Source organism: Xyrauchen texanus, chromosome 32 (genome assembly GCF_025860055.1).
Source record: "Xyrauchen texanus isolate HMW12.3.18 chromosome 32, RBS_HiC_50CHRs, whole genome shotgun sequence".
NCBI lineage: Eukaryota > Metazoa > Chordata > Actinopteri > Cypriniformes > Catostomidae > Xyrauchen > Xyrauchen texanus.
Window position 1 is genome coordinate 1,034,823 of NC_068307.1, and position 22,451 is coordinate 1,057,273.

General features: G+C 39.1%; 1 protein-coding gene across 1 annotated transcript in view; it reads right to left on the reverse strand.

The window, feature by feature from the left end:
* Window positions 1-22,451, reverse strand: part of cntnap5l (contactin associated protein family member 5 like) — a 105,670-nt gene that overhangs the window by 27,389 nt on the left and 55,830 nt on the right. Inside the window, exons 4-12 of the mRNA XM_052101607.1 lie at window positions 16,425-16,572; window positions 15,885-16,088; window positions 14,654-14,838; window positions 14,328-14,471; window positions 8,674-8,944; window positions 4,472-4,621; window positions 3,525-3,696; window positions 2,558-2,664; window positions 1,370-1,489 (exon numbers count right to left, since the gene is read on the reverse strand). Of these exons, the coding sequence (XP_051957567.1) occupies window positions 1,370-1,489; window positions 2,558-2,664; window positions 3,525-3,696; window positions 4,472-4,621; window positions 8,674-8,944; window positions 14,328-14,471; window positions 14,654-14,838; window positions 15,885-16,088; window positions 16,425-16,572 (1,501 nt within the window). The remainder of the gene's footprint in view (window positions 1-1,369; window positions 1,490-2,557; window positions 2,665-3,524; window positions 3,697-4,471; window positions 4,622-8,673; window positions 8,945-14,327; window positions 14,472-14,653; window positions 14,839-15,884; window positions 16,089-16,424; window positions 16,573-22,451) is intronic.

Consider the following 22,451-nt stretch of genomic DNA (forward strand, 5'->3'; position numbering starts at 1 on the left):
CTACAGCTTCGATACTTTGCCACAGTTTTACCATGTAAAAATGACAGTGAGAGTAATTTCACTATTTGTGTCAAAACATCAAAACGACGTTATGAAAACGTAATAAAGACGCACACCAATTAAATAATGTTGTGGCATGGGGGGCGTGGTCGTGTGTCGGTCTGCGGGCGAGAGAGAGAGCGGTAAGGCTTGTCACCTGGGTTTTAATTACCTCTAACACCTGTGTCTTGTTATAGTGATACGGAGAGAGACATTTAAGGAACGCCAAATGTCGAGAGGGGGAGAGAGTGAATGCATGAAACACGACAGCCAGAGAGTGGAGACCTGTGCCCTGTTGTGTACAATTATAACGACGGTTACCGTTGTATCTGTGTCGAAGTACAGAAATTAAAGATACTAACCTTGAACCTGCCTCATTGTCTCCTGACTCCTCCATCGCCCCAACCAAACCAGTTTACAGATGTGAACTCCCATTGAGTTGTCTTTAGCAGGCTTCAGTAAACAACATCTAAAAGCCCAATATGGACATTAGAAGATGTTATTACATCACGCACACCTCGCGGTCACATGACGGGGACGTCCAGATGTCATTTGGTCCAAACTGCATATAAAGAATACGCTTTCTGTCTCATTCTATGAATATAATCTACATGAGATTAGATTTAAAGTTTATTTACTGTATGCAGCAGATTTCAATTGTAATTCATGGCATTAATGATTATACATGGCCATACTTTGCACCTGTTACCCACTGTTATTGTGTTTTATGCAGAATTTTGTCAAATAAAATTTCAAGATCATAAGAGAGGTTTTCTCTCGCTCACAATCACATGCATCTTTTCTACTCCAATAGTGTAATGATGGAAGTTTGTGCTGTCTCCATGCATGATGCTTAAACAGTGGTGCAAGTGTGTCGTTCAACACACAAAAGCGTTTCAGGGACGAATTCTGTAAATGTTTGGATTTGAAAACATGTATATGGTTTATTCTAATGTCACTGAAAACATCCTAAAACACTATCACAGTGATCTCTTAACTTCCGTTCTCAAAATATGTCCTTGAACTGTTTTCTTGGCCATTTTTGAAAGTGCACAAAACCGTTGAAAACGTGCATTACTTTCAGCGGCGTAAGTTTCCAACCTGCTGAACTAGACAGAGTCGCGAGGAGATGCTGAACTCGCTTAAGAGATGTGGGATTTCTCTGGCACGCGTGCTGAGGTCACACCTGTCCACTGGAAGTTCTGGGCTGTTAGTTTCATCATTCAATAATGTGAAACATGATGAACGCCAGTGTCTTATTTATCTAGAAATGTGCCGAGCTGGGCACGCATAATTGGCAAACATGTATTTCAATGCAATGTCGGCTCACCTGCCACAGTGCAGTTGACTTGAGTGTGTGCTAATGGTCCGCTGCCATCAAGGTCGATTGTAAACACACCAGATTGGCTTCCTGTTTTTCTGAAGGCCTCGCAGGATCGCTCATATATTGCTGAAAATAAAAACAGTGACACAATTGTTATGTTGTGGTACGATACGGTATGCTTACATTCCGGCACAGTTTGTCATCGAGATTCCCGAGTCTGTTAGCCCTTTTTCACTGACATGGTTTGGGGGCGGGTTCCTGTGCCAGTGCGAATTCTTGAACTGTATCATCGCATCATCGCTTATTTCAGGTGGCATCCACAAAATCCTAATAAAGATAGGTTGGCATACGGCGGTTCTGATGTCAGAGGAAAACAGAGGCCGGCTTACGAAAGGCTCCAGACTGCCCCGGCCACAACCAGCGGAGCACAGGCTCAGCACTCGAACCATCGCCATTTTGGTGGAAAAAACAAGAAAAGCAGTTTCAAGAGCAATGTTTTGCAACCTTAAAAGTTTCATGTGTAACCATGTGTCAGCTTCAGCTATTCTGCAGTGTTGCGCTCTGTGCATCCCAGAGAACTGTAGCTAGCCATCAAATCGGTAACAAAAACAATCATTAACTGTGTTTGCATGCAAACAATTCTTCTTTTATTTCGTTTAAATTAACTTCCCTAACAGTAACATAACTAAATGGCACATTTCAAACCGTTCATTTAGCACACAAAGGTAATTACTGTTTATTTGGGACCCGTTTGTCATGAGTGAGCCAATTTGCTGCACCTGTTGTTTTGCTGACGGTGTGTCACACAGCAGGACTTGTAAAAGGGAATATCTTCTAATGCGCTGATTCTGAACAGATGGGCTTCAGAGAACCCGTACAGTCATGAGCTCATGATGAAACGTGCATGTGGTGGCAAATTAGAACGTATTGATCCAACAAATTGTATTACAGCGTGGAATTGTAACAGAGCTGGCGAAAATAATCACGGCTTTATCGAAAGCTCAAATTGTAACCCAGATAACGCATCTGCCATATTTGAAGTAAACCCATGCATGTGAGCATGCATGCTTATCACAACTGCACACAAGAGAACACAATCCCAGCATCGTTTTGGCACCCTCACTAACATTCTCCAAAACATTGAAATCAACCTTGCATGGGCTGCTTTTGAGTCTTTGTTTACAGGTCACTCACAGTTGTGGCATGTGGCTCCTGTGTATCCTGTTCCAGAGCAGTCACAGTAAAACTGATCCCATGACTGGATGCATTGACCACCATGTTCACACAAATTGGGCAAACACCTATTGGGATAAACATGATTAACTGTAGTGATCAGCACTGATTTTAATTAATGTTGTTTGCTAAGGCAAGCATGACAATTATTAATGCTCATACATTGATTTAGAGGTTTATTTATACACATCATTTGTCCCCACTGAATGATACCATAAACAATGTGGCTTATTATAGAGAGGTGTGTTATTACAAGGTGGGGCTCGTCCATATGGGCAGATAGGGTAAATATTCATCCACTTGAAAAGACAGATCCATAGTATAAACGGACAATAATGTAATTGGTTTGCCCGTAAATGAGTTCAAAATGCTGACATGTGTATTTAAAAGCAGGTCTAGTACAAGTTTTTTTCCTATTTAAGTGGTAAAGTATCTGAAAGGTCCATGACACAGTGTTTGATACAGATATACAAACATGTGGGGCAAAGAGTCTGCTGCCCTCCTGAACTCAACAGCGCCCCTCTGTTTTCCCAATGGAAATCTGTGGTCAGATATGGTACTGCAACAAGCCGTTATTAAGATCCATTGAGGCAGAAATAAATCTGCTCATAAATGTTGTGCCAAACCAAAGGTAACTTTTATTATTGGTGCGTGCCAGCAGTGTGACTGATCAAGAACATGGCGAGCACTATCGATTGATGTGTTTGCAAATTGGCCATCAAACAGATCCTTAAGCCAGTAAAGGGGCATTCACATGACTCGCATTGGGGCATCAAGCACTGCTTTGAAAAAGGCAGACGAACAATATTCAAATTTAATCTCTACTTATAGTGGTTTTCCAAGGTTATAAGCCAAATACAGTCATAAACAAGATCTCTACACTCGGTGTGAACTTCCAATACAAGAAATCAATGGGGTGAAAACTGACCTGTCCTGAATGCTGCAAACGTCAAAGCTAATCTGGCTAAAGTTGCTCAAGTATTCCTGCTGAACTTGGAGAAAGTTGACTGGATGGTTATTGATGTAAAGCAGACGAAAACAGCCCTGGTATCCACTGCTGGGGTTCTCGCAGACGAAACTGCTCTCGGATAAAGGGCAACCTAGAATAATGGAAAACTCCAAGTTACTGTCTTTTAAATCAAATCAACCACCACAAGTACAACCAAAAGTTGCTCCGACACATCTTTGTTCGTCCCACAAGCGGGCAAAATTAGAGATTTAGAGGTCTTAGTTAAGACATTGGAAGTCCGAGATTTCAATAGCAGCTTTACAGAAAAAGCATTTATCCTCTACAGTAATAGAAATGCGTTTAGAGCTGCCTGACTGAACTAAATGGAAAACCCTTCAAGAAAAGAGAGCGGGTGGAGAATAACAGTTGTACATGTGAAATGAATAGACCCTCGGCTTGCCAAGCCTGTGCTTTACTCACGGATAGGAGGAACGTTCGGTTGTTTGGGTTTAGACTTAAGGCAGCAGCCATAAAGAAAATGGTCCCTTGCATTCAGGAAAATGTTTTGGGTAATCACCACTTTCTGCCAGTAGCAATCGGGTTATTCCGCTCAAACTAAGCCTAGTAGATATCCACCTTATGATTGATCAAAATAAGTCACTGTACATGAATTTAAATCGATGAGTCTTTAATTGACTGGCGACCTGTCCAGGGTGTCCCCCGCCTTTCGCCCAATGTTAACTGGGATAGGCTCCAGCCCCCCGCGACCCTGTACACAGGATAAGCGGTTGACGATGGATGGATGGATGGAGTCTTTAATTGACTACGTTTTAAATGAGTAACTTTTCCAATGAAGTTAAGAAACCCTTATAATTGTAAGGCACAGAAGAGGAATAAACTAGCGGTTTCTGTTTATAATGTCGAACCTCCAAAGTAGATGGTCGTCTTTTGCACGCTGTTGCTAAGGCCACTGATTTCCATCACGACAGGCTTCTGGTTGTCGACCGTTAAAGACACCTTCTGACTTTTGACCGTGACGACTATGGAGTGCCACAGTCCAACGCTCAAACTCTGACCTGAAACACAAACAGGAGAGAGCCGCTCTGACAGTGCTCAACGATATCAATAAAGCAGCATTTTCAGCCTTCGAATTAAAGCAGGTTTGGAAAGTTAAAGGTGATGCACACTTCATGTCAATCAACAATACTTTCTCTAATCCCAGATACTGTAAGTGTGCACAAACAACTAGACAAATATTAGGGATGCACCGATACCGGTATCTGATATCGGCCTCGATACCACATTTTCTAAAGTACTCGTACTCGTTAAAAGTCCCCCGATACCGGGGACCGACACCACGGTGTTGTCCAAAGCGGCAGAGTTTACAACAAACTGAAAAAAATACTTGAGTTGCACTGTCACTGTTTAAATTTTTTTAAAAATTATTTATTCTGTAATATGTTGCATACAACATGCTTTTCATTGTAAATAAATGTTCTTAATTCCAAACTAGTCCCTTGTTTTTTTGTTAAATTATATGACTAAAGCTGTTACTTGTAAATTTAAATCATGTTTTTTTATTAAGTACTCGGTATCGGTATCGGCGAGTACTGAAATGCAAGTACTCGTACTCGTTTTCCAAAAAAGTGGTATTGGTGCATCCCTAACAAATATGATTCATAGTCTCAAATTTCGGATTCGGTTCCATTAACACTTCTTCAGGAAGAAATATTTAGAAATAAGAAATGCAATTCTTATTGGATTCATTACCCTTGATGGGATATTTTCATACTTCTAAAGATATTTACACTGACTTTCCTATTTGACTTATTTAACACATTAATCAAACATCTCACTGATGTATTTACACAAAATGGCAAATTATAATCTGCTGTCCCTGGACACTATTTGTGTATTAAAATTGTAACATGTCTTTCATAAACGTTCTGTGCATTCTCTAACACTTGCATATTTGTTTATTACATATTTTTGCTCATTTGAAGAAGCTTTCCATTAGAAATAAAAGTGCAGGACTTTCCAGCCCATTTAATACATTTTACTATGTTTAAATTTAAAGATGCAATGTTTTTTGATATTTTCAATATGAAAATGTTTTTCCGATACCGATAGTAACAAAGACTATTGGCCAATACAAATACCAATTTTATTAATTAATTTATTTTTAGCTACTTACCTTTTTTTTGTCATCAGATCACTGTGTTGCTCAGAATTAATGTTTTAAAAGGGTAAAAAACTTTTTTTTGTTTTGTTATAGAAATAAATTCCATTTAACATGGATTGGATCTGTTGAACACATAATTGCCTAAGGTTTAGAAGATAAAAAGATGACTATATATATATATTTATATTAGGGCTGTCGATTTAACGTGTTAATTCAGTGTGATTAATTTTATTAAAAATAACACGTTAAAAAAATTATGCAATTAATCGCAACGCCCCCGGACCGTAATAAGGAAGATTCCTGAGAAATGCTTGTAGTACCACCTGTTTACTCCAGAGGGCAGTAAGTGAAACTTCAGCCTACAGTGAAGAAAACCCACAACACAAACATGCGTTACATTCTTGTGTTCAAAACACTTGATGGAGCACAAATGTGAACTGGGAGATCTCAAGATGTTTAAAGTATTAAAATATATTTAACCTGACACAGTGACCTAAAAATTTACGTTTATGACGCAACGCACCCGAGACGCTACACAAGCATTTCTGACGCAGGTGTACATTTACGGTCCTTAAACAAGCCCTCATAATAAATCTCCAACTGATTGACAAATTCTCTTTCAATCTCTATAATTATTTCATAATTATATATTGAATTATTGTTATATGAGGGGCTTTCTCAGCAAATATTTGTAAATGCGATTAATTGCGATTTAATTAATCGGGACACCATGTAATTAATTCGATGGAAAATTTTAATCTATTGACAGCCCTAATATATATATATATATATAAAATAATTAAATATCCAAAAATTATGATTGATATGAAAAAAAGTTGTTTTACACTTCTGTTTTTGTAGTTTAAATCAACAGAACTCACATTTTACATGTTCGTACTGTATTCTGTAATAGAACATACCGAATTCATATTATGCATATGTTGGACAAGTCTGTGGAAATGTCAACCACATCATGGAAAAAAACAGCCTTTTAATTTCTCTTGTTGTATGATGGATAATGCCATATACACCGCTAGAGGGCGCCGCTTGCTTACACAATGCTGACTGCATTCAGCGATTCTGTCAGCGCTTCAGTCCATTTTTATGCTTTCAAGGTTAGAAATCGGATTTCAATCTTCTCTCAACCAATCACACAGCCTTAATTGATACCATACCAATGTCTAAGATGTCAAAGATTGCTGGTTTCAAAATGTTTTGGATGATTGTTCCTCATCATGTACACTCACTAAGCACTTTATTAAGAACACTACAGTCATAATGAAGTGTCTGACGGGGTCTTCTGCTGTTGTAGCCCATTCGCCTCAACGATCAATGCGTTGTGCATTTTGAGATGCTATTCTGCTCGCTACAACTGTCCAGTGTGGTTATCTGAGTTACCGTAGACTTTCTGTCATTTGAACCAGTTCGGCCATTCTCTGTCTCATCAACAAGGCGCTTCCGTCCACAGAACTTTTTTTGTTTTGTTTTTGGCACCATTCTGATTAAATTCTAGAGACTTTTGTGTGTAAAAATCACAGAAATACTCAAACCAGCACGTCTGGCACCAACAATCATGCCACAGTCCAAATCACTGACATCTTGCCCCATTTTGATTGTTGATGTGAACATTAACTGAAGCTCCTGACCCGTATCTGCATGATTTTATGCACTGCTGCCACATGATTGGCTGATCAGATAACCGCATGAATAAGTAGGTGTACAGGTGTTCCTAATAAAGTGCTCGGTGAGTGTATGGGATAAGGATTATCCTGGTGACCACCAGGGGTCGCTAATGTTTGTTTAATGGGGATTTTGTGCCTTGTTAATGGGTTTTGTAGTTCTTTTGGTCTTTGTTCATCGGTCCATGTGTTCATTAGTGGCAGGTGTCCCTCGTTTCATCATTTGTTCTCTGTGTATTTAATCCCTGTGTTTTCCTTTGTTCATTGTCGGTTCTTGTTCTGTGAATTCAGTCTGTAATGTGCTTTGTTCTAGTTTTTCATTGTCTCCAAGGCTAGACTGGTAATCTGGCATACTGTCTGGCATTTTACTGGTGGGCCGACGCACTTTGGGGCCGATCAGGGACGGACTGGCCATTGGGAGAACCGAGCGGGTCAGTGGGTCAGCCGTCGAAATGTGCCGAATGGGCCGTGATAAGCTAAAATGAGGCACCGCATTATGCATAACGGACAACAAAATGTTGCTGTGATATGCAGAAAAAGACAGCTGACCCCCCAACAAGTTTTGGGCCAGTTGCCATGTAAAATCCCAGGCCGAATTATCTTCCCAGTCCAGCCCTGATCTCTAATGTTTTGAGTTTTTATTAAAAACTGCAACTGGTTCCTGATCTTCTCCGGTCTGCCATCATTACAATAATTAAGTGCCATTTCATGACAGATTTCCCTCGATGTGAGAACCAGAATGATTATAAATCATCACATGTTCATAGGAATTCTTATTCTGCAACATACATTATTTCTATACATGTGTATTTTGAATTGACAGAGATTTTATACAATTTTGATGACAATTAAAGATAATTTAAGAGTTTTCATGCTTCATATTGATTAGCAGATGCATCCCTGTTTCAATTCCTTCTGCACAGTTCAGCAGATTTTCCATAAAAACCAAAAATGCATTTGCAGATTCTGTCTGGGCCTAGATTTAAATACATGGTATTCAACATGGTAACGATTCCTTTCATGTCGGACATGACCAGGTAGTCACTGAAGGGTAGTGCAGGAAACACTGTCAGAGTATTTTGGCACAGTTTCACATCCCTAATCTGGGAAAGAATGCATTTTTGAGAACTGTTAATGGAACGGAAAGTCATAAAAATAATTTTGTTTCTGTAAATTAACAATAGGAACCGGTTCTTTGTTCCAACGCGATTAATACAGTATCTAACAATGTTGTCCTAAATTAAATGCTATTTGCTCCTACACTTACCCCTGAGAAGTTGAGCAGAGTGTTGAGGTTCTCCAGTGAGGGACAGGAGCAGCCGGGCCTGACTGAGCTGTACAAGCAGGTTAATGGGGTTCGGATCACGAGAGAGCCGGACCGAGAACAGCAGCCCTTCCCGGTTCCACGTTCGGAACTGGAGACGTACAGACAGACCCTCTGATCCATAATCAGCTGGCAGCGCCAGGAAGCTGCTCGTGGAACTGAGGAATGTCACAGCGACTGAGGAATACTCGGAGCACGAGAACGTCACGTTCCCCTTCGGAAAGAGACAGAGGATGAATAGGCGGAGATTAATAAGGAGGGTGTAATGATTACGGATGGGCATTTAAAATACTTTTGTAGTTGAGTTCTCTACACATACAAATATGAGTAATTCATTCTGTGGTTTATTTGGCATTTAAGATTTTAAGTTAGTAAAAAATTGTATTGCTTTTACACAGAAACATACTGTACAGTCCAAGTCTATTGAAGCGATACAATCACTATAACAATGACCAAATATTTGGGTGAACTATTGCTTTAACAAAGTCTCTTGTGAATCACTAGAGGACACACATGGGAGATTACCAGAGCCTCACGAGAAACATCTGAGAAGCAGGAGACTTCAGGAAAAGTCATCCCATTGCGATCTCGGAGAAACCAAGATATTAAAAAGATGTAATTTCTGATTTTTATGTTCTATAATAAGATGAATGTGTTCCACGGGCACAGAGTGTGTCATAAGAAAATAAAAGCAGCAGTAGATGTGTGCTGTTAGAAGGGTTACTGTCTAGAACAGTAGAGTAATCTATGGCTCATTTACATATTGCAATCAAATGCATTTCCACGGTGGTCGGATCAAGATCCGATTAAAATTACCTGCGCCAAATGGAAAAAGCTTGCATATTAGATACATCAGAGGCTGTGCAATTTTAAAAACATTGATGGGTAATTCAAATGCTTTCCATTAGGGTTAGGCTTTTTCCCTCACTAAATATTTTTTAGCAACCGCCAAATCAAATTTAATTATATTTATCTAAATTGCTAAATAATCTTCTTATCTGAACTGTGCAAGTGAAGGATGGTTTCGTGAGTGTTGCACAAGCGATTAGAAAACAGAAGAAAGACATGAGTGAGTGTGGATATCAGGTAGACACAAACTATTGCAAAGGAATGGAAAACTTATTGCGAGGGCACGTAAACGATTGCGAGGGAAAGCAAAACTTACTTCGAGGGAACACAAAACGTATTGCGAGGAAACGCAAAATTTACTTTGAGGGAACACAAAACTTACTTCGAGGGAACACAAAACGTATTGCGAGGGAACAGAAAACATTTTGCGAGGGAACGGAAAACATATTGCGAGGGAACGCAAAACTTACTTCGAGGGAACGCAAAACTTACTTCGAGGGAACACAAAACGTATTGCGAGGGAACAGAAAACATTTTGCGAGGGAACGGAAAACATATTGCGAGGGAACGCAAAACTTACTTCGAGGGAACGCAAAACTTACTTCGAGGGAACACAAAACGTATTGCGAGGGAACAGAAAACATTTTGCGAGGGAACGGAAAACATATTGCGAGGGAACGCAAAACTTACTTTGAGGGAACACAACACTTATTGCAAAGAAACGGAAAACATATTGCGAGGGAACACCAACTATTGCGAGGGCATGCCGAGGGAACACAAAACTTATTGCGAGGGAACGGGAAACGCATTGCAAGGGAACAGAAACTATTGCGACGGAACACAAAATATTGCGAGGACATGCCGAGGGAATGCAAAACTTATTGCGAGGGAACGGGAAACGCATTGCAAGGGAACGCAAATCTTATTGCGAGGGAACGTAAACGATTGCAAGAGAACGCAAATCTTAGAGGGAATGCAAAACTTATTGCGAGGGAACGTAAACGATTGCAAGAGAACGCAAAACTTAGAGGGAACGCAAATCTTATTGCGAGGGAACGTAAACGATTGCAAGAGAACGCAAAACTTAGAGGGAACGCAAAACTTATAGCGAGGGAACGGAAACTATTGCGAGGGAACGGAAAACGTATTGCGAGGGAACGGAAAACGTATTGCGAGGGAACGCAAAACTTATTCTGTTAAACAAACAGAAGCATGTATTATAACATAAGCAATAATCAGTCTGTGAAGAATGACTATGGTGTGACTCAATCTATTCTTGGACTCACAAAGCAATAAGCCACGAGAGAGACTAAATGAAAGCACGGTGAGACTCTGTTCTTGTTTTCCTGTCTCTGATAAGTGATGGAGCTGTTATGCACACAAGTGTATTAGACCACCCACAGTGAGAAAGAGAGATGTCACTGTCTGCTAATTAAGGAAAGAGTTTTACAGTTCAGTGAGCACAGCAACTTCATCTGCAGAAGCACAATATGTGTTTGTCCCTTTAAATACATGTGCACGCTTCAATAAAATGAATCTGACTTCTCAACACTAAATATGATAAAGAGGACATTCGAGGGGAGAGAGAGAGTTTAATAATTGATTCAGGTCACTTGGCTGTAAAGTTGTATGAACAATACAATGTAACAAAAAACAGAGATGTAGCGTTCGTCACTATTTGAAAACTGCTGATCCACTGTGACACTGGTGTGGTTGTTAAAGAGACAGTTCACCCAAAAATGAAAGTTCTGTCATGAGTTACTCATCATCATGTTGTTCCAAACCTGTATGACTTTCACTGGAATACAAAAGCAGAATTTTGAATGAATATTACAGTCAGTGTTAATCTGACTGTAAAATTCATGGAAATATGTATGGAAATATTTCGTCAACAATAACAAAGACCAGATGAAAAAGACACATGACTACAATAAAAGGGATTTATTTGACGAATATATGACATTGAAAAATAAATGAAATAATAAAATAGTGTTGTAGTGTTATTTTTTTAAAGAAAGAAAAATCTAGCAAGTATTGATATAAATAATCCAGTCATAAAATGTTGGGGATTTCCTCACTAAACACCTGTACAATGAACAGATTAATGACCTCACATAAAAACATCCTAGATATGTGACATTATTCACTATATCCACAACATAAATGTAATATTACAACTTACAGACAATGAAGCCAATGAACAGGTGAACTTGAACTAAGTTGCACGCTAGACAGAATGCGTAACTTGCGTTATGAATATGACATTTCCTTAAAAGCACTCTACACATAACACAATATACTAGACGTGAGGAAAACGCAACAGTCACTCTAAAAAGTAGCTAATATGACAGTATATTTATTATATTCTGATATTACACGGCTCTCTGTAACACACGATTCTGATTGGTCAATGGTGCCATCTAGCGGTCACATTGCGAGGGAACGGAAAACTTATTGTACAAACTATTGTAAGGGCATGCAAAATATTTTTGCAAAGGAACGGATAACATATTGAGAGGGCATCCGAAACTTATTGCGAGGGAACGCAAACTTTTGCGAGGGCATGCAAAACTTATTGCGAGGGAACGTATTCTATTGTGAGGGCATGCAAAACTTATTGCGAGGGCATGCAAAACTTATTGCGAGGGAACGGAAAACTTATTGCAAGGGAACGGAAAACTTATTGCGAGGGAACGCAAACTTATTGCTAGGGAACGCCAAACTTATTGCAAGGGAATGCATTCTATTGTGAGGGCATGCAAAACTTATTGCGAGGGAACGCAAACTATTGCCAGGACATGCAAAACTTATTGCGAGGGAACGCAAACTATTGCCAGGACATGCAAAACTTATTGCGAGGGAACGCAAACTATTGCCAGGACATGCAAAACTTATTGCAAGGGAACGCAAACTATTGTGAGGGAACACAAACTATTGCCAGGACATGCAAAACTTATTGCAAGGGAACACAAACTATTGCGAGGGAACGCAAACTATTGCCAGGACATGCAAAACTTATTGCAAGGGAACACAAACTATTGCGAGGGAACGCAAACTATTGCCAGGACATGCAAAACTTATTGCAAGGGAACGCAAACTATTGCCAGGACATGCAAAACTTATTGCAAGGGAACACAAACTATTGCGAGGGAACACAAACTATTGCGAGGGAACTCAAACTATTGCGAGGGAACGCAAACTATTGCCAGGACATGCAAAACTTATTGCAAGGGAACGCAAACTATTGCCAGGACATGCAAAACTTATTGCAAGGGAACGCAAACTATTGCGAGGGAACACAAACTATTGCCAGGACATGCAAAACTTATTGCAAGGGAACACAAACTATTGCGAGGGAACGCAAACTATTGCCAGGACATGCAAAACTTATTGCAAGGGAACGCAAACTATTGCCAGGGAACACAAACTATTGCGAGGGAATACAAACTATTGCGAGGGAACGCAAACTATTGCCAGGACATGCAAAACAAAAAACCGGGGATTTAGACATATTTGACAAGTAGGCTAATAAAAATATTTAAACTCATATCAATGTTTTATGTCCAATTATGTATTTATTTGACAAGTAGTCTTGTATTAACCTCTATAATGAGCAGTCAGTCATTTTGCTAAATAAACACCAACAGAATGTGAACTGGAGGTGCAATTTACCTGTTCAGCGATTTCTTTCTTCTCACATAATAATAAAACTATTTCAATGTAAATCAATATTTTATGTCCATTTATTTATTTGGTTAGTAGCCGTGTAATAAGCGCTTCACATCGGGGTCATGATTACCCCGTTGGGTTTATTTTGCAATTAAAGACTGACTGTACATTTTCCCTTTTGTAATCAGAAGCTCATGTTTATAGGACAGTTTTCTCATGTGGTTTAATCATACATATTATACATATTAATCTTTAAGTTTGATACATGTCTAAACAATTTTAAATAGTTTATACATTTAAAAAAATGTGGTTTAAGTTTTAACCAAAGTCTGTTACAGTTTGATTCATGTTTTTGTCATTTTGCACGTTAAAGTCAACTAAAATGTTGTTTTTGTCAACTAAAATCATATGCCATTTTAGATTTAAATGGACAAAAATTATTTTAAAGGACATTTTCATCAAAAGACAAAAAATATGACCAAAATAAACTGTGAAAATCAAAACCGATCTGGTCTTTTCATACAATGGAAGTTGATATTGAGCCCGTTTACATGCACACAATACACCGATTACTCTCTAAAATCAGCTTAAAATCTGACAATGCAAGAAATCTGTGTTATTCTCTACTTTTGATGTCAAACTGTGAAGAGGCATGTGCTCAACATGTTCAAACATTGGATTAGCCGCTAAAAACACCGCTAAAGGTGTTTACATGCCCCGTGAAATCGGCATAATGGGCAAAAATCTACCTGTGTCAATCGAGTAATTCATATGACTTTTATGGCCTTTACATTGATAATGGAGCGACGTTTATTGCGTTTACATGACCGCACACGCTGCCGGTTTATTAAGCATTATAAGTGCAAGATTGTGCATGTAAACGTGCTCAGTGACTCCCTTTAAAGCTTAAAAAAAGGCCCGAAAAGTATCATAAAAGTGGTCCATGCAGATCCTGTCATACTGCGAGTCTTCTGATGCCATGCAACAGGTTTTGGTCAGAACTTTGACAGGAAGTGGTATTTGACAGCCTACAAACTCAAGTTTCACTTCCTCTAGCGACTGTAAAAGTCCAACCTTACCACCGTATAGATCTGCGGCTTCCGCCTTTTGGCCATGTCAATGACATTGAAGCCGTTGTAGTTGAGGTTCTCTATGCAGCCGTGGAAATTTTCATGGAGAAATGTCCCAGGCTTGCCAGGCAAAGGGATTCCTCCGAAACTGAGCTTGAATAAGGACACGCAAACACATAGACACACACACACACACACACACAAGCACAGATCCCAGAGATCAGTAACACACTAATACTTAATGCATTGTACATGAAAGCTCCGATCCCATAAATACACATACAGTATGATTGACTGATGTCCAGCTCATGAAGGCCAGATAACTTGGATCTCACCTCATAGTCGATCTCCAGTGTGTCCTGCTGACCCGGACTGCGGAAGTGTTGCGTGTGTCCGTCCACGGTGAAATTGATGTGTTTGTTGAAGCGCTCAATTTGAACCGAGTGCCAGTGGTGGTCATCCAGCAAGCTTCCTAACATGACCGGGGACGAGCGCCCGCTAGACTGGGTCTTGGCATCATCTGCACAGAGAAGACGGATTTGGAAACATCAAATGGAAATACAGCAGCGTTGGCTCAATGTTTTTGGGAAACCTGTTGGAAACATTCATTATTATCTCTGAGAGTGTCTCGATAACTCGGGCAGAGATTCGATTCATCTTCACTGATTAAAAGTTACAAAACAAAAGTCAAAACCTTTGAAGAGCAGCAGATGATATTATACACTTTTACTGTTCTCTCTCTCTCTCTCTCTCTCTCTCTCTCTCTCTTTTCAATTATGCTTTTCTCTTTTTACTCTTTTCTTTTTTTACTTTTTTATTCCTTTTTCTTTCTTTTTTACTGTATTCTTTACCTTTTTGTATTTATTTTCTCTTTTTCTACCTTTTTCCTTTTTTATTCCCCTTTTCTTTCTTTTATCCTTTTTCTTTCTATCTGACTGTATTCTCTATTTATTTTCTGTTTATTCCCTTCTTTCTTTTTTAATCCATTTTTCTTTATTTTACTGTATTTTTCTTTTTATTTCTTTTCCTATTTTTGCAATTTTTTCTTTTTTTACTATATTCTCTTTTTTCCTTTTTCTTTTTTTTTCCTTAATTATTTTTATTTTTTGTCTTTTTTCCTTTTTTATTCACTTCTTTCTTATTCACCATATTCTCTATTTCTATTTCCCTTTTCTTTTTATATTCCAGTTTCTTTCTTTTTTTACCATATTCACTATATCTTTTCCTTTTATTCACTTTTTCATTCTTTTTTTTGGTATTTTTTTATTTGTATTTTCTTTTTTCCTTATTTTCACTTTTTTCACTGTATTCTCTCTTTTTCCTTTTCTTTCTTTTTATCCCTTTTTCTTTATTTTACTGTATTTTTATTTTCCTTTTTCTTTCTTTTTTACTTTATTCTTTCCTTTGTTTTTGTCTTTCTTTTCTTTTTCCTCCCTCCCTTATATAGCGAATAAAAGGATGAAAGTTCAGAATCAAACATGGTGATTCTCATCTGCAGTTTCTTATTCAAATGAAACACAAATATCCACTCCTCCTGGTGTTGCGCCCCATCCCTCCTTCACTCACCCAAATTGAGATGCAAAGTGAGTCTTCCTTTCTGAAGCTCGAGAGTGAGGAAATCTCCTCTCTGTCCCTCTCCGTGCACCAGAACCCCTTCGGCCTGATGGCTCCGGAATCTCAGAGATATCACGTCTTTCACTGTGCTGGTGGACTTCTGGTTGAACCGGTAAAGCAAAGCACTGCGACCATCAAAGTCGGCCACGTCCGACTCTGGAACAATGAAATCCAGGTGAATGGGTGAAGACCTTTGACCTCACAGGAAGTTACTAGTCCTTCTTATTGATTTGATTTAAGAGTGAATCACTTTTGGAGCACATATCATGAAAATGGCATACCCTAACTTAAATGATTACAGCTTTGGGACCCTGTGGGCTACAGGCATAATTTTGTCTTCTGGAAGAGGACACTAAGGGCCTTTTTTTATCAATTTAAAAAAACAAAAAAGTTAGAAAAGCCCAAGTATACTGGCCCTATTACGAACACACTGTTTCAACATCAAACTGAAGAAATAAATGTGAAAGGCCGCGTATGAGCTCTTGTACTCACTGTATGTGCAGCCATAGACCTCTAACCGTAGACCCATCCCTCCTCTGGGACTGCCCTCCACAGGGAGAAGCCGCAAATATCGAGTCCTGATTGAGTGAGGGAGTTTGTGTTGGACCACCGTGTCTGCATCGGTGTTTCCTGTGAACATCTGTACAACAACAATAATCCTGGTCAGACATGCGTAACAGACAACACTGACAACACTGAGGTCAAACGATTCAATGCTTTTAATAATAGGACTGCCAATCGATTCCAAATGAAGGTCATTCAAAGACACTATTGTGGCAGATTGAGCATTGAATGGACAAAAAGCCACTAGGTTCCCACTTTTTTCAAGGCACAATTTTCCAGGACATTTTATGTGCCCGACGGGTGTAATAGTTAATAAAAAAACATGCATATTGTGGTTAATGGATAGTTATTTATTAGTTAGTTATTATACCTGACCAATTGAAGCAACCCCAGATCATAAAACTGCCTCCAGAGGCTTGGGGCAGTTGTGGCTCAGGTGGTAGAGCGGGTTGGCTGGCTAGCGCCCAGCATGGCAGCTCTGCCGTCATTGGTGTGTGTGTGAATGTGTGAATGCGTCAGTGTAAAGCGCTTTGGTAACCTCTAAGGTAAAAGAAAAAGCGTTATATAAGTGCAGACCATTTACCGCTTGTACAGTGGGCACTATGCATGACGGGTGCACCCACCCTGACGCGCCCATCGGTTTGGAACAGGGTGAATCTGGACTCCTCAGATCACATGATCTTTTTCCGTCGCTCCACAGTCCAATCTTTATGCTCCCTATCAAACTGAAGCCTCATTAACAAGTGTCCTTCTTGTGGCCACACAGCTGTTTATTCCCAATCCTGTAAGTGCTCGTCACATTGTGCGTGTGGAAATGCTCTTACTTTCACTATTATCCTCGTTCGACCCCTCGTCCACATGCGTGGACGTTGTATTTTGGATTCGCTGTACATAACGCACAACACAAGACTCTATACTGTCATTCAAAGTGTTAAACTTCTGCCGCAAGTCACGTGACATGCCGTCAATTTCCTTGAAGCGCTCCTACGGACGCAGCGCCAACGAAAGTGCCCCTAGTTTTCATTGAAACCTGTTTGGTTGTAAACAGTAGCGTCTCTTGTTTCATTTGATATGTTGCTTTAAAAAGTCCATTATCACTGTAGAATACGGTTCTGTTCATTAACATGAATTAATGCATTCCTAATATATATATATCCTATATACACACTTCACTTTTTCCACATTTTGTTATGTTACGGCCTTATTCCAAAATGGATCAAATTCATTATTTTCTTCAAAATTCTACAAAAAATACCCCATAATGGCAACGTGAAAGAAGTTTGTTTGAAATCTTTGCAAATTTATTACAAATAAAAAACGATAAAATCACATATTGTACATTCAAACATTCATTTTCATCCCAAATATGCCAATTCCCTAGACATTCCGTGTTTTATAGCTAACGCTGTTTTTATGACTGGATTTAGTTGTTCTGTCCATGTTTTCCACATCGCAGAGATCACAGAGCCGCACATGTGGTAACCGCGGTGTGGCAGGGCGGAGGGCGGGGCCGGGTCGTGATCCTACACACCCGGTCCCGTATCAGGCTAATTAAGCCTCCGAGGGTTAAAGGTCGACTGCAGAGGATCGTGCGGGAGAGAGAGATCGTTTACGGACATGTCTGTCGTGTCTGTGTTTATGTTGTCTTTTAAGTTTATCATTAAAACTATTATTTGTATCGTCAAGCCGGTTCTCGCCGCCTCCTTCCCGGGCTTCGGCACCAGTGTAATGTGATCAATGGAAAGGAGGAGGCGAGAACCGGCTTGACGATACAAATAATAGTTTTAATGATAAACTTAAAAGACACAAACACACACATGACGGACATGTCCGTTAACGATCTCTCTCTCCCGCACGATCCTCTGCAGTCGACCTTTATACCTCAGAGGCTTGATTAGCCTAATACGGGACCGGGTGTGTAGAATCACGACCTGCCCCGCCCTCCGCCCTGCCACACGCGGTATCAGCGGACTCCGATCATTGAATTATTACAAATGAATTCTCATCCGACGGTGTAAAAGCCGCATCACCACGATACCTCATGTGGGCAGGGACGGATTATGACTTGCAAAGGCCCTGGGGCCAATTATCTCCAAGGGGCCCCCTCCACCCAAAAGTTTTGTTTTTCATACCCAAAAGGTTTTTCAAGCTGGGGGGGGGTTACCAAACTAGATCCCGCAGCCTTAAAGCCCAGGGCACCCCCGGGCAGTCAATGGCCCCCTGATAGTCAAGGGCCCCTGGGCACTGGCCCCATTGGCCCGGTCAGTAATCCGTCCCTGCCTCTGGGTGTGAATTCATTTTTGAATAAATTGGAAAAAAAAATCAGCGGTCCGACCATCGTCATTGAATGTATGTGACAGGGCTTCGCTCATTACAGTCGACACAATATTTTTTTCCAGGACATTTTGGCATTTTTTTCATTATCCATGACTGGAAAAGTGCATTGCAAAATTCCAGGTTTTCCAGGTCACATGGGTACCCTGTAGATGATAACATATTGTTTGTTTGAGTTCAGTGGGTCATTTTAGCTTAGCGCGGCCCATTCGGCACGTTTCGCGTCCGGCCCGCTCGGTTCTCCCGATGGCCAGTCTGCCCTTGATCGGCCCCAAAGTGCATTGGCACACCAGGGAAATGCCCGGTATGCCAGATCACCAGTCCAGCCCTGCTTGAGTCATGCATCCTGTTGCATCTGATTGTGTTCGCTCGCCGTCACGTCTTCTGTGAACTACCTACTACAACTGCCACTCAAAACCTGCCGACAACATATAATAATAATAATAAACTTTGTCTTTATTGTGAGATAACGTTTGTGGATAATAAAGTTCAATCAGTGCTTTGTAAGATGCATTATATTGAGTTTGGTTCTTTGTTCCCCAGTAAAGATGAAATTAGACCACATGATGTTCTGATGAGTTCTGACCTTCTCCGTCTTTCTATCGTGTTCTGATTCATCTCTGCTCGGCTGCTTTGTTTTGTCATGTTTATAAAACGGTCCTTGGAAATAAATCACTCGCTGAGAGGGGAAGATACAGACAAAAAGTGTTTGGAAGACCGATCTGTTTGTCTTTCACTGAAAGTGTGCCAAAAGCGTCCAGACCAATAAACTCATTCCCTTCATCTCGTCTGCATCATTAAAGTTAATGAAAGTTCAAGGGTGTGATGAAACATTGGGGAGATAGTTTGCGGTTGCTGAAGGGCAGAGTGACTGGCATGTTTCTTCATCGCCAAGTGAATGTTAAACCATCTGAATCATTCTGAATATCCACTGACAGAGATCCGGCACGACCGACGTTTGGTGTAAATGAACAGAATCTAAAGAAAGATGGTGAAGTGGAAATAATAATGCAAGCTGAATAATCTACTTTTAATGAATCGAATAAAAACACTGCCAGAAAAGATGAAAGAAGTCTGTGTGAATGATATAAATATACTTTTCTTTTTTAACACTTAATTAGAAGTTAGTACAAGGTGATTGATTTTGATCTCTGATGTGTTTGATGCTGCTGAACTTGAAATTAATCATTTATTTAGTGAGAAAATAAACATTTCAGAGCAGAAAGTACAAGGGAGAGGAAATCGAAAATAAACTGGGATGATGAAATGTTGCGACAGCACAACAGCGTGTCATCAAATGCGAAAATGATAATTAAAGGGGTCGTATACATTTAACCCTTTAAGCTCTGAAGGTGTTTTTATAGATTTGCTGTTTTAGTGGCATACCCAAAATTAAAGGCTTATAACTCAACAATAAAAGAACAACAAAAAACAAGGAGCATCAACTGTTTGGTATCATTGTAAAGATAACTTTTCAAATGTTTTAATGATATTGATTATGATCCATTCTGAGACTCTCAGCCTAAGAAACTGATAAAAAAAAAAAAAAAAAAACATTGAGCCACAAATGTACTTTTTCCCCCTTTTTTGTCTTATTTGACATTATATATCTCTGGGTGTTATTAAAAGAGGACTCTTTTTGTTCACAATCATGTCAGCTGCATCTGAGAATAATTGTGTTGATACGCGAAAGCAATAACATTTTACACATTACAAATATAATGTATCATAGTGTCCAAAAGTCTCTCCAAACAAATAAAAGATAATAATTGTACATAAGAACTAATTACACATGCAAACACAACAATGACTAAAGGTTTGCATAGCATGCAGACATGATTTTAGTCATGAGATTTCACAGAATGAGTTTCATTCTGTGTCATTTGAGTCATCATTGAGTCTGTGTCGTGTATTTGGTGCCATCTCCTGGTGGCCATATGTAACATTGTGCTTCATGTGGATTATCTAATGATCTATACATCTGATTATCTTGTGTGTGGACTCGTTTGAAAGATAATCACAGACTCTAAATAATGAAATGTGACATTTTATTTTCTGTTAATGTTTCGTTAAATTATAAGTGAAAATGCAGCATTTAAGCACCACCAACATAATTGTCAAAGACATATATTTAGCTGTTACTCGCTATATGTTTGTCTGTTAGTAAAACAAATATTCTGGTTGTATTTTACTCTTTGAGAGCTTTCCAACAACATATGACACATGACTTTTTGATCAGATTGATGTTTTTACGGATTTCAATTTATGTGATAAATGATCAAAACAGACACATCTGATTTAATAGCAGATTTCAAAGTACTTGTTCAGTTTTGGTCATAATGTCTACATGTGTTGGTAAGTAGAGCTTCTAAACTTTCAATCAAAACCTATTCTGTGTTGATCAAGACTGTAGATATTCATATTTTGACAAGTATTCTCTTGTGGCCAGCGGACCCATCCGAGCTTAAAGGGTTAACGTTTACTGATTGACCCCATTGACTTCCATTCTAAGTGTCTAACTGTAACACAGGTTTTTGCTTTTTTTAAAGAAAGGGAGAGACAACTCGAAGTTTTGTGGTAATCAACATTATGCTGTCGATTGAGCTGAACCTGGAAACATGTAATTCACTTCAATATTTGATGTGTCTGTTACACCTTCATGTATTATTTTAATCTAAGCTGCCTGCTTTACTGCACACACACTGTTAAACACACACTCTAATTCTGACACACCTTCAGATATTTTTGCAATGATGATTCAGTAGTCTCATCTCCACTGTGCTCACAGCTTTAAGCATGAAAATCGTGCAAAGCAAAAACTGTATCCATAATTCAACAATGCTCCCTGTATGTTTTATTCAGTGAAGAAGGGAATAACGGAAGCCTTTTCCAACTTCCCTCAACATCCCAGAAGACAATAAAAGGAAAACTTAATTTACAAGTAATTCACCATCTCAACTGAAGGATGAAGGCCTTGGTGTTTAATCCTTGTATTAAACCATAAACTTGTTTACTTTGCATAGACAAAGAGACCGGAAGAGAACAACTACAGCAGCTTCCTAAAGATGTTTGTTACTAAGATACACAAGGCAGAAAGGACTAATCAACTCTCAGTAAATATCACTTATTCAAACTCAAATTAAATATGTAAGCTTTGAATTAAGCTCTTAAATATTAATCCCCCAGTAGAGCGCAACAGTCTGCTTTTGGAAGTAAAAAATCCATGTTTTCTTTCTTAGATGACTAGATTTTTTTAATGATAACTTACAAAATAAACCTACTTGTGAAGCCATCACTCAGTGATATTTCAACCATTTCAAAAATAAAATAATAATATTTTAAGTAGTTGTTTGTGGAGAACTACTACACTACCCATGATCCTATAGAGAAAAACTTGTTACACTTTCTATGAAGTCCATATTTATAATGCATTAGTAACGTCTCATAATACACCTTATAATATGTTATAACTTCTCATTAAGTTGTAACCACAATTATAACGCATTATAATAATGACCTATTCACAGTGTATAATGCATTATAATAATTACCTATTCATAGTGTATAACGCATTATAATAATGACCTATACACTGTGAATAGGTCATTATAATAATGACCT